At 43.6% G+C, this 13,879-nt stretch overlaps 1 protein-coding gene across 2 annotated transcripts; it reads left to right on the top strand.

Annotated features, from left to right (window-relative positions):
* The first annotated feature begins 269 nt into the window (after positions 1-269).
* tbx3a (T-box transcription factor 3a) lies at positions 270-13,879 on the top strand. 2 transcript variants are annotated; one of them, XM_061847750.1, is made up of 7 exons: positions 270-831; positions 1,485-1,767; positions 2,588-2,734; positions 3,576-3,652; positions 4,091-4,248; positions 5,614-6,299; positions 12,712-13,879. In XM_061847750.1, exons 1-7 carry the CDS (start codon positions 422-424, stop codon positions 13,162-13,164), a joined length of 2,214 nt encoding a protein of 737 aa, XP_061703734.1. In that variant the 5' UTR covers positions 270-421; the 3' UTR covers positions 13,165-13,879. The 2 variants fall into 2 exon arrangements, with proteins under 2 accessions (XP_061703734.1, XP_061703735.1); XM_061847751.1 differs by having other exon boundaries at positions 1,485-1,752.

Raw genomic sequence — 13,879 nt, forward strand, 5'->3', positions numbered from 1 at the left:
CTTCTTTTGTTTTTTTTTTGTTTTTGTTTTGTTTTTTCATCTCCTTTAAACGGGGAATGGCGACGCAGTGAAGAGGAGACAATGCACCACCGCCGTAGACTCGAGTGACGCGCCCGAGTTTGGTTTGTTGTGCGCCGCAAAGTGGTTCGTTCATGGAGAACATCTTTTCCTTTTGATTCGTAATTCCCCGCAGCTACCTCCACCCCCCCCCCCAACCCACCCCCGCCCCCCCCCCCCCAAAAAAAGCAGAAGAAGAGTGGACTCTCGGTGGATGCTTCAAGTTGCAAGGAGGACTTGTTCTTCTTGAACATTTGCCACCCCCCACCCCCACCCCCTCCTCCGACTACTCCTCGCTGTGATTTCGCACCGCGCCCGAAACACTCCGCGAGCCCACGTCCGCACTGGTTGCAAAGCACTTTGGATGAACTTCCTGATGAGAGATCCAGTCATCCAGGGCTCGAGTATGGCATATCATCCGTTTATACCTCACCGGGGTCCGGAATTTGCCATGAGCGCCATGCTGGGCCACCAGCCGCCCTTCTTCCCGGCTCTGGCGCTGCCCCCCAGCGGCTCGCTCTCGCTGCCGGGCGCCCTGGGCAAGCCGATCATGGATCAGCTGATGGGGGGAGCGGCCGACTCCGGGCTCCACTTCTCGTCGCTGGGCCACCAGGCGGCCGCGGCGGCCGCTGCGGCGGCGCACCTCCGGCCCCTCAAGAGCCTGGAGCCCGAGGAGGAGGTGGAGGACGACCCCAAAGTGCACCTGGAAGCCAAGGAACTGTGGGAGCTCTTCCACAAGAGGGGCACCGAAATGGTGATCACCAAATCCGGAAGGTGAAGCTCGCGCTCCCGGGGATTTTTTTTTTCCAATTATTATTATTATTTCGATGTCAACTATATTGAAGAGAGTTTAAAAAAAAAAAAAAAAACTCGACGTGCTCCATCGATGGAGTCCGGGTGCCCCCGCTTCGAAAGCGCTTCAACTGCGTGATCTTTAAATCTGCATGACAAAAAAAAAAAAAAAACGATTACAACCGCAAAAATAATTGTGCATGAAAGGAAAATAGAATAAATGTTTCTCCACGACACAGCTAAATTATAATTCAATGGATACCAAATAATGTGTTCAACCATTTAGACGGGGGAAGTGGGGGGGGGGATTTGTCCAGCAGTAATTAAGCCCCTGCACTAAAGCTTTATACACACACATTTTCATCTTGTAATCCCATCATTCATTTTGCTAAAACTTTACACCAACAGATCGTACTTTCAATCGTGTGTGTGTGTGTCTGCTACTATTTACGTGACAATGGATAACCCACCCCCCCCCATCTTAAATGGAGCCAGCCATATGTGTGTGTGTATATATATATATTTTTTTTTGAAAGCATGTTAATCTCGTAGCGTTTGATTTGCTATTAAATCTCCTTTCGTGCGGTTTTTTTTTTTAATTATTATTTTTTTTTTCTTTTTTGATGGGCTTCAAGGCGGATGTTCCCCCCCTTCAAAGTGAGATGCACGGGTCTGGACAAGAAGGCCAAGTACATTCTCCTGATGGATATCGTGGCGGCAGACGACTGCAGGTACAAGTTCCACAACTCCCGCTGGATGGTGGCCGGCAAGGCCGACCCGGAGATGCCCAAGAGGATGTACATCCACCCGGACAGCCCCGCCACGGGGGAGCAGTGGATGTCCAAGGTGGTCAACTTCCACAAGCTCAAGCTCACCAACAACATCTCCGACAAGCATGGATTTGTAAGTTCCACTAATGTATGTCCATTTTACTATTTTCCTACCTTTTATTATTATTATTTTTTGCACAATCATGTATTCTTGTAGCAATTGAAGCACGATTACGCCCTTGCATGAATACCTGCCGTTCGTTGTTGTGTAGATTTTGAGCCACAATATTAGGCACAGCAGCAAAACAGCTACAAAAAAGGTGAAAGTAAAAAAAAAAAAAATGGAAAGATCTCATGAATCAATTCACGTGCTTTTTTGCATCTGATAATTTAATTGATTTAGAGCCTCGAAGCACACAGCAGCCACATTATTAAGCACACCCGCACAGTCTAATGAGAATCAGTTGAAAGTGGTTTGGCGTGTAATTCAAAGAGGAAGAAGCAGCCACGACAGTCAACCGACTATCAGTATTTTTGCAGCACTTTTTCCCCACACGATACACAAAATAATATACATTTTTTTTTAAAGCTGGGGGGCTCTTCAAATCAACAATTCTGCTTTCAAAGAGATAATGGAATGTTTTGTTTTTTTGGCCAATGTGGAATTTAAGAATATGCTGGATTTATTTGTTGCAGTTTCTAATATTGTGGTGCAATATTGTAATATTGATGACTACACGATGAGGCAAAATATTAGATATTATTGATTGACTTTGCAATCCAATTGGCACTTCCTGAAATGTATTTTTGATCCATTTTGTGTGACATTTTTCTCCCCTCAAAACAATTAGCATCTAATGAAATATTATATCCAACAGGATTGTGCTTTCAAAAGCAGGCCAGGGTGTTGACGTATATTTTTTTGGGGGGGTGTCGCGGGTGTGTGTGTCGCTTGTGTGTTTTTGCAGACCATCCTGAACTCCATGCATAAATATCAGCCCCGCTTTCACATCGTGAGGGCCAACGACATCCTCAAGTTGCCCTACAGCACCTTTCGGACTTACGTGTTCCCCGAGACCGACTTCATCGCGGTGACTGCTTATCAGAACGACAAGGTAAACAAATAAGAAGGAAAAAAGGAAGAAGTGGGCTTGGGAAACACACACACGCACACATTGGTGCCCCCGCCGCTTGCTTACTTGCTTGTTGCATGCATTCATTCATTCATTCGAGTGCATTCATTTTGTCGTCATAAAATATGAAAGACTTGCTGTGGTAAGGAATGTTGCACAGGTTGCTCTGCCTTTTTTTTTTTTTTTTTTTTACATTTAAATCACGTGGAAGGGATTTAGTAGTCGCACACACATGCACGCTCGTACACACACACATGCACTCTATCTCGCACTCTGTCTGCATGTGCAAATAAAAAAAAGGTTGGGGGAGGTTGAGAAATGGGAGCAAAAAAAAAAAAAAACAAGAAGAAGGGCAATGCTCTGCGCATGAATGGAGAAAGAGAAAAGGCTTTTCGTGTCACACTATACGCTCTGTGCTTGCATTCGTGCGTGGGTGTGTGTCCGTGGGGATGCGTGAAATCAAATATATAGATTCATAGATGTTCTTTTTTTTTTCTTTTTTTTGCAAAATGATCTCGACAAACGATCGCACTAAGTTTTCAATGTCTCACAGATGGGGGGGGGGTTGGTATGGAAATAAAAAGGCACATGGAAAACACGCTTGTTGGAGCCTTTGGGCTTCTCTGCCTGTTTATATTTTATGGCTGTGCTTTTTTTTTAATATCATTTACACACACACACACACACACACACACACACACACACACCACACACACACACACACACACACACACACACACACACACACAAAGTGGCAGCATTCCACGTTTCGGCGCTTTAAAGTTGTCCATAAAAAAAAAACAAAACTAACTTTGTTTTTCAGATAACTCAGCTTAAAATCGACCACAACCCGTTCGCCAAAGGCTTCCGCGACACCGGCAACGGTCGACGGGAAAAGAGGTAAGCAGCAGCAGCAACAACAACAAAAATATATAAATAATAATCGGATTAGTTGGACTCAAAACGCGTCAAAGCGTCAAAATCGACCCTCGGGGGGACTGGGGAGGGGGTGGGGGGGTTGAGTCGCTCTAACCAGACAGGCATTGCACGCTGTTAAAAAAAAAAAAAAAAAAAAAAAAAAAAAGAGAGCAAAGCTGCTGCTCGAGAGCACATTTAATGAATTAGCTCGCTTTTATTAGCAGCACACTCGCAAGCAGGGGATTTATGGCGCAAATATGAGGAGAAATTGATGTGTGGCATTGGTCGCCATGGCAACGCAGTTCTCTTTTTGCCCTGTCCTTTATTTTATTAGGATGATTCTGTTTGGCTGCTTTTTTTTTTGTTTGTTTTTTGTTTTTTGCGGGGAAGACGGAAGCAAATTGCGTTTTGGGTTTGCAGGAAGCAACTGGCGCTGCAGTCCATCCGCTCGTACGAGGAGCAGCAGAAGAAGGAGAACGGGGCTTCGGACGACTCCTCCGGGGAGCAGGCCCCCTTCAAGTGCTTCGGTCAGGCCTCCTCCCCCGCCGTGTCTACCGTGGGGGCCCCGCACCTGAAAGGTACTCAGCCGTCTGCGGCCATTTGGGGGCAAAACATCCAAGCGGTCAGAGTAGGGCTTGTCCGGCTTTTTTTCTGTGTGCGCGCGTTTTCCTGCCGTAAGTGGAGTTATCGTGCAAAAATAAATCTTGTACATATATAAAATTACTTTTGCATACTGCAATATGCAGAACGTCAAAAGAAATGAGAATTGACCGTGAAAGCGCTACTGCGCATGCAGCTTCATGAAAAAGTTGCAAGGGTAAAATTGTTCCAAAGCGACATGCATTATTACGTCATTAAAATCTGCAGGTTTTTTGTTATCAAGTTTTTATATTGCAATCATAATCAACCAACATTCTCGTAAGATCCAACTGCAAGAGAGACCCGTCGAGCTGCATGTTTAAAAACTTATACTGTGTGCATCTATATATATATATATATATATATATATATATATATATATATATATAGTCGGCCACAGCATCAGGTACACGTGAACATCTCGTATCCCTTGCCACATTATTAGGTACATCCGCGCTGTGGGGTCCAGCACATTTCGATGAAGTGATGATGAGTTGAAGCAAAACTTTCTTGAAATATCACTCGCGGGACACAACATTAGGTACACCCGCAGGCCTCGAATCGAGCGTCTTTGGCGGCTTTCCGCGTGTTTATTTTCTGCTGGGGACGACACCGGAAAAGCGTGAGATTAACTTCGAACTGGTGAGGAGAGGAGTTTCTAATATTTGGAATCATGGTGCCCACGCGTGTCATTAAAGTAACACCCAACAACAACAACAAAAAAGGCAGCGGTTGTAATTCCATTCAAGATTATTTTTGTTAATGACTGTTATTATGAAACCTTAACTTAACGCCTCTTTCATTATTGTTCATTCCGCGTTGAGTAATACCTTACAATGAGTCAATGTATTAAAGAAAAAAGCTTTTTTAAAAAAAACTGACTCGACTTACACAACATTGCGAGCCACAAAGCACAATGTGGTGTATTGAATATTATCTAGGAATATTAAAAGTCAAATACGATGTTGAAAATGGTCACGTGGTGTTTCAATTTGGGTTCAAAAACATTGGCAAGGTGCAAAAGTAATTTGCAAATCGAGAATAACAAAGTGCAACACTGAAGATTACGTGAAACCAACAGTAACGTCAAGCAAATAAGATGTACTCAAATCAATGTCACAACAATCAATTTTTTTTGTAATATCTTTGAAAAATAGCTCTTGAAAGTATTTTAATAAGTTTCAGACCTAACTAATTTTTCTTCAGCAGGTGCTGAGTTCGATCTGTAATTGTAGATTTGTCAAGGTGTAAAGGTTCACTTTTCTTTCTTTCTCTTTTCTTTGGGGGGGGGTGGGGGTGTGCAGACTTTTGCGACAGCGACGACGAAAGCGACGATGAAAGCAAAGACGGCCACGTCAAAGACGGTCCGGACTCCAGCAAGATCTCCACCACGACGGAGGACGGCAAGGAGCACGAGGCGAGCCCGGCCAAGGGGCACCTGTTCGGGGGAGGGGGAGGCGGTGGCGGAGGGGGAGGAGGAGGAGGGGGCGATCCCCTCGGCCGGACCCGCGACGGGAGCCCGAGGACCGAGCGAGGCCGGGCGGACTCTCGCCAGAGCCCCATCACCGTCATCTCCAGCACCACCCGCTCCGGGGAGGACGTGAAGAGCCCCAGTCTGGACCCGGCCAAGGAGGACGACACCCGGCCGCCGTGCAAGGACGCCTTCGTGCCTTTGACTGTGCAGACCGAGGGCGCGCACATGCAAGGCCACCACGGCCACGTGCCGGGCTTCGGATTTCCCAGCGGCCTGACGGGACAGCAGTTTTTCAACCACTTGGGAGGCGCGCACCCGTTCCTCCTTCACCCGGGTCAGTTCAACATGGGCGGCGCCTTCTCAAACATGGCCGCGGGCATGGGCCCCCTGCTGGCCGCCGTGTCTACGGGAGGGGTGAGCAGCATGGACACCAGCAGCATGGCGTCGTCGCCTCAGAGCCTGGCGGGGGCTCCGGGCCTGCCCTTCCATCTGCAGCAACACGTCCTGGCCTCGCAGGTAAACTCCCCACCCACCCACCCCCCCCCCCAAAAAAAAAAAAATCATATTTAAGCGAAAAACACACCAAAAAAAACAAACAAAAAAAAAAACAACAACACGTGAGCACATGCCTCCACGTTGTTTCCGTACAAACAAGGTCGTGAGTATCTGGTGCAACAAGTACACTCGTGGGCCACTTGACTGCACGGGCGCACCTGCACTTGTGAAGAAGATCCGGCGGATGCATGCGAGCGGAAAAAAATGTTTCCGCTCACTCGTCACATTTTTAAATGTGATCCGACACAAAAAAAATAATTAATAAAGCCAATGCGTCATTTTAGATACATAATGACATTTAAATGACACTGCCGGGCGGCGATATTAGATACAGCTACAAGTGATTGCTCACAAAATCTTCAGCGTGTAAAATATATGCACAAACTACATGGCTGCAATATTATTATTATTATTATTATAAGCATTTAAAACTTCCCCAACAACAATCAAAGTTCTAATGGATGTGGGAAGCAGTCCGTGTAACTAAATGTTTATAACAGGGACTGGGTTATTTTTTTTTAACCACTAACTAAAGGAGGTGAGCAAAAAAAAAAAAAATTATATATATATATATAAAAGCAGGTAACGTGTTAGTCGGCCAAGTTTATCGTCCGACACGTCGTCAAGGCGTCTCGCTCGAGTGCAGACGCGAGGAACTTTAAGACGCATTAGAAATTCTTGAACTTAGGCAAAGCTGTTTACAGCGCTGCTGCTGCTGCTGCCGCGGCTGCCCGCCCCGTTTTTTTGCGGATACTCGCGTACTGGACGCAGTTTTGATCCGTGCGTGTGCGTGTGCGTGTGTTAACCTTTGGGTGTGTTAATGCGTGCTGATTTAGGAGGTAAAAAAAAAATTAAAAAAAATAATAAAATGCGACTCCCCAGAAGGCAGCACACAACTTTGTTTTGATCCACGCATGCAGTGGCGTACATGCTGCCTGTTGCCCGGGGCAAGACTGTAAGTGCATGCCCCCCACCCTCCCCCATTAACCCTTCGAAGGCAGGATCGCACCGGTCCAATTTTGACCCCCCTTTTGCCTCCAAGCGCATGCAGGAAAAAGACTGACGCAATCAAAGCAAAGTGTTTTTAATCCTTACACATTTAATACCACCACTGACGACTACCACTACAACTACTGACGGGATTGGAACTCTTGATACTGATTAAGAAACGATGGCAACTGGTTAAAAATTTATATATAAAAAAAAAAAAAAAAAATGTACAGTGTGCAATTTGAGGATTATGTGAGTCGGAAACAATAAAAAGTGTACACACATCTGCAATTTACGGATTACGGGAGTCGGATTATACATTTGCACAGCCGCAATTTCCACGAATCGGCCGCTCAGTCTGGAAAGCTGCTTGGGGGTCGCGGGTTTGAGACCCGCTCGGAATGTAAAAGGGGGGAAAAAAAAATGCAATATGGAAATCAGCACAGGTGAGAGATAATACCGTGCGCCACCCCCGCCCAACCACAATTATTTTTTTCTCATTTCATAAAATGCTGATCGAGTCTCACCGCTCAGAAGCAAGTCATCAACTTCAAAGTTTCAAACATTTTTTCGGGGGGATATTTGAAAGAAAAATGGTCATCAAGTATCCCCTGGTGCCCTCCTGTCTATCCAAATTGATTACCACGCCCGAGGAAAAACAACCAATCAGAGAAAGGAGTCGCCACCTATGTGAAGCCACAACTTTGCAAAAAAAAAAAAAATATATATATATATATATATATATATATATATATATATCAAAGTGATAATATTTGGTGTTATAGTAACCCTCCGTGATGATGAAGGTGCTTTCCCGAGGTCAGAGGTCAGCACCAGACCGCGAGTGCCTCTTTTCTCTGGCTGGTTGGTTTTTACTTGGGCAAGATGCTGCCTTTGACCTCCTGATCACTTTTTTTCAAAAATGAGAATTTTAACAATTATGACCGGGGGAAAAAAAAGTGTTTGTATAACTTGCACAGTCGTTTAACGGCACACTACATTAGAAATGGTTAAATTGCCGCTTTGGGAATTATCGTTGGCGTATTAACGATTGCTAGACAAAGACGCAGACGGACAGGCAGGGAATGGGTTGTCGCTAACCGTGACACGATATTGACACGTCGCCAAAGACACGATGATGATGGCTTTGTTTATGCGGCGACTGACACGACTTCATACTCGGCACGCAACGTCGTCAAAACTGAGGAAGGGAAGGATCATGTACTGCATGAAGCTGCGCACAATCAGGATTGCAACGTTAGTTGGGAGAATATTTGGGATTTTTTTTTATTTTTATTATCTATATTTCTGCCTTGGCGGAGGTCACCTCGACGGTTTCTCTGATGTTGAATTTTAACACGAATGCCAGAATACCCAATCCCATATTATTAGAAAACATCTAAGATTTAATATCTGTTTTTAATCTGAGCACCAGAAAATATTGTATCACTAAGGAAAAAAATTGATTTAGCATCTGATTTTTTACTTTTAAATCGATTTCCAGAAACTTTTGTGCCATTACCCAGACCCCAATTGGCAGGTTGTTTAAAACGCAAGTGAAAACAGAATACAAAGATTATCAAATCCTGTTCGACCTAATTTCAATTGAATACACGACATAGACGAGATATGGAACGTTCCAACGGATCAATGTTCGTTTTAAATGTTTTTTTTTTTTTGTCTGTTTTGAAAATTGTTTCTCATTTTGAATTCTATACTTGCTAAAACATTCAAAAAAAAAAGATGGGAGAGGGCCAACTAATGACTGGGAAAGATGAAAGTCGCTCAAAAAATAATAATTGAAAAAAAAATCTGTTTGGAACGTTCCGCAGGTGAGCAAGTTAATAGGGAACAAGATTATCATTATTGGCTATAATAGGTGCATCCCCGAATGGCTAGGTTGTTTACCGTTGAGGAAGTGACGTTCGCCACTTGAACACTTTAGAAAACTTTTGTCAGTTATCACAGTTCGTCCCTACATTAAAAAAAGAAGAAAAAAAAAAACACAGGTTCAAACTCTAACATGGAAAATGCAAAAGCCAAATAACATCTAGAAACACACAAGCGCTTCTCAAATGGACTGGCACCAAGTGAAAAAGTCTGCCGTGGTCTGATGAGTCCACATTTCAAATCTGAGGGTGGGGGAAATAAATCATGGCTGTTTTGTCCTCCAAGCCAAAGAGGACCCCCCCCCCCCCCCACACACACACACACACACAGAGAAATGATAGCATCTGTGACAAAATGATATTGTGTACGTGCCTGGGGTGTGGGTAACTTGGACCTCTGTGAAGCCACCATTTTCACACTGAAAGACACATTCAAGTCTTGGAGCAACATATGCTGCCATCCAAGCGATGTCTTGTATTCGGGACATCCCTGCTTATTTCAGCAATGCCAAGACGCATTCAGCACGTTACAACTGCCACAAGAGGGCAAGTGCTCGACCGGCCTGCCAGCAGTCCGGAACTGCCCCCCCCCCCTCCTCCATTGAAAATCCGTGGCGCCTTATGTAGCATAAAATGCGACAACGGAGACACCGGACTGTTGAACAGCTGAAGCTGTTACACCAAGCTTCAACAATTCGTGTCTTGTGAAAAGGAGACGTGATGTAACAAAGCCACAGACCTGCCATCTTTTTATATATATATATATATATATATATATATATATATATATATATATAACTTGCTGCAGACATCAAATTCAAAACAAGTGAATATTTACAAAAAAAAAACCAAGTGTATGAGTTTGAACATTAAATATTTCGTCTTTTTAGTGCCTTCAATTGACTAGAGGACGGCGGGGGGACTCCAAACAGTTCTGTTTTTATGTTTCAACAACATCCCAACATAATTTGAATCAATGTTTTGACGGTTATCCAATTTCCATAAAACTCAAAATTAAAGGTGGAAATAAAAAAAACAATATGGAAACGCTATTGATGTAATTTAAGGCAAATTTCCCTAAACCTTCCATTTTACTAGAATCAGATTTTGATCTAGTTTCTATCAAACTTTCTCTTTTACGTGGGGCGAAGAAAAAAATACATCTCGATGGTATTTCCAGAAAAGTTTGGAAGGGCGGAGCATAAAACGAGAAAAAAAATGTATTTTCGAATGCTGGTGAGGATGATGAACTTTTAAGATAAAGATTGTCAAGTTCAGACATTTACCTTCATGCGCATACGAAAGCATTACATACTCTTAATGATCAACTTGAGACACCTGGAAGAAGTGAGTATTTGTACTTTTGGAGGTATTCAGTACTTCTACTTACGGCACCTTAGTCGTGACAAAGGGGAGGGGCCGTGATAATGGATATTATACATTTTTAAAACAAATTGGGTTCAAATGCGCAAACGGAATACTAATTGGGGCTTTCGCAGTACATCATTCCCATGAAGTAGCGCCGGTGCATACTTTTACACCTAATCCGCAGCCACCAGTTAATATTTCGTGCCCCCCTCCCTGAACGGCGTATTTTGCACCTTTAAGCGTGGAGATGCGTTGGAATATATATATATATTCCCCCCCCCCAAAGATTTGTTCCTCAAACTGGAAAACGCTCTGGTACCGGATCACCAAATGCGTCAGCGGGTGTCGAATCGAATTTCGTCGCGGGCCGCGTAGTAATTATGGTTTCCCTCAGACTGTGTAACGAGGGATGGGCCGGTGGGGGCTCGGTTTGGAGATGGTGGACCGGAGCCAATTTATCAGACGGATTAAAAAAATATAAATATATATATATACACACACATCCACACACACATACAGTATACACTTTGGAAACCCCACGTGGATGACGGTCTGCGGTCGCGTAATTGCAACGTAGCCGACGAATGTCGGTGGGTGGACCTTCCGGAACAAATGTTGAACAAATACGTTAATTATAAAATAAAAGTATATAAACACAAGTGTGAGGTAGGAATTCTTTTGCAAGGCACTAGAGGGAGACCGCAAGAACTACCACATTTCGACAAACACGAGCGAGCGCTAATGTTCACTTTTACTTTTCAAGTAATTGTACACACTGGAGGTTTAGACGAGTACAGCGCACTATACACGGGCGCAGTCATTCGCAGTGTCACGAGCGCCACTTGTAGTAGTACGTTGACTCCCTCTTGTGGCCTTTGAAAGAATCACGCAATTAAACAAAATTGTGACGTTTTGGTTTTATTTGTACTTGTATTTTATTTATCTATCAGTTGTACTTAATTTTTCATACAGTACAGCGGCATTTCGCATCAAATAACTAAGTATTCATTAAGATACATGTGATTTGGCTTTAATATGTAATGCGTTTAAATTTCCTTTTTTTTTTTTAACTTATAACCGCAATACTCACATTCCATTGCGGAGGTTTTACATCAATACTACAAATACTTTTTTTAGAAACAAAGGCTCGATATACTTTTTGATGCACGCTGCAGTATTTTGATGTTGTACACGATGCTGCAACTTGGCCAGCCAAGTACTTGGCGTGAAAAATTTTGACAAGCACCGCTGGGAGTGATTTTGAACGCAGCGTGGGAGTTCATATGTGGCGGCGTCCGGCATTTTTTATGTTCTTTTGCCACAAACTGCAATTTTTACGCCAAGTTTATTTTATTGTTTGCCTTTTCACAGTAATTTTTGCATTTTATATGTTAACTTGAAAATTAGATGAAAAGGTTGGGGAAGTGGGGGGGGGGGGTTGTGACCAAATGAATGCTCTCAATGTGTGGTTGACTTTTCTTTTTTTTTTTTTTTTAAACCAAGTACCACCTCATAAAATACTCACCAAGTACCACGATAATGAGCGACAAACACGAAAAGGAAAACCGTAGTTATATAGCGATTCAATTAAAATGTAGTCGCCACAAAAGGTCGATGAGATTCATCCTTGGATGTTCAAAACGCAAAAAATAATTTGACTGTACTTGAAAGTTAAATAAAGCTGAAGTGTACTTGTACTAAAATGTACTATTAAATATATATTATTCCAATTTTTGTGCGTAAATACACTTTTTCAATAGCCACAAGTTTTAAAAATGAACTGCACATGAAAAGGAAAAAACTACTGTAACTTTTTTTTTTTTAAGTTTAAAAGTCCTTCCTTAGAAGTTAAATACAATTGAACTGCTCTGTACATGAAAAGTATTTTTTACATTTTAAAAGTACTGCAACCATACTTCATAAGCTTGTCTGTAATGAGCTTTATTGTATTGCATGTTTCAAAGGTTGTAAATTGTACTTTAAAAAAATGATAACAGCGCTTGAGATCGCACACTTTTTAAAAATCTGTTTCAGAAAATATTTGCACTGTATTTTGGGAGTTTTTTTTATGGGCGTGCATGGGGAGAGTTCAACATGGTGGTTTTTTTTTGTGTGTGGCTTTTCAGGGTCTGGCCATGTCCCCCTTCGGAAGTCTGTTCCCCTACCCCTACACGTACATGGCGGCGGCCGCGGCGGCCTCCGCCTCCTCGGCGTCGTCGTCCTCCTCCTCCTCCTCCTCCTCGTCGGTCCACCGGCACCCCTTCCTGAACGCGGTCCGGCCCCGACTCCGGTACAACCCCTACTCGCTGCCCATGACGGTCCCGGACAGCACCCTCCTCACCGCTGCCGCCGCGGCCGCAGCCGCCTCGGCCTCCGCCCTGGGGGCCGACCTGAAGGGGGACGTGCTGGTTCCGGCTAGCCCGGTGTCGGCCCTCGACTCCACGTCGGAGGTGACCAGCCGCTCGGTGTCGCCCAAACTGTGCGCGGAGAAGGAGGCCGCCAACGAGCTGCAGAGCATCCAGCGCCTCGTCAGCGGTCTGGACTCCAACCAGGACAGGTCAAGAAGCGGGTCGCCGTGAAGTGGCGCGGGGGGTGTAAGGAGGCAGGGGGGGGGCGCCACCCACCCAACCTCCCTTTCCCTTCCGTCCCCCAATCCACCCCCACTTTTTTTTTTTTTTCATTTGTCATTTTCAAGGCGACCCAAATATCTTGAAAGCGAGCAGGAGGACTTTGTTCATAGCAGTTTTATTTTTTTTTTTTTGAACGGAGAGAATTCAAAACAAGAAACACGTGTTAGTTTCTGAAATGCACTTTGGTTTAATACACATCTGATATGTATTTTTTTGTTGTTTTAAATTAAAAAAAACACTTAACCTGTCTTTTTTTTGAAGGGGAGGGGAATACCGTACAAGTATTGAAACTGAAAAGTGGTCATATGGGTGAGATTTAACGGATTTAAGTTGCTGCTGTCTCCTAACTGCATAGTACACGACGAAATGTTCTGTTTTTTTTTTTTTTTTTTTTTTGGTATTATTATTGTTCGTTTTTATTTTTACTTCCCAGTATGCACTCTGAATTTCCACCTTTTTAATTTCCACTACCAGTGAACATAACCTACCTTTAAAAGACTGCTGTATTTTTCTTGTACAATTGCAATTTTAACGAATTGGACCCGCAAAAAAAAAAAAAAAAAAAAAAAAAAAAAAGTTGCATGACTTCTTCCTCCTCTTCATGATCATCCTCCTATCGTGAATGTTCTTTAAACAGTGGAGGAAAATGTTTTTTGTTTATATA

This window comes from Syngnathoides biaculeatus, chromosome 17 (assembly GCF_019802595.1).
Source record: "Syngnathoides biaculeatus isolate LvHL_M chromosome 17, ASM1980259v1, whole genome shotgun sequence".
NCBI classification, from domain to species: Eukaryota; Metazoa; Chordata; class Actinopteri; order Syngnathiformes; family Syngnathidae; genus Syngnathoides; species Syngnathoides biaculeatus.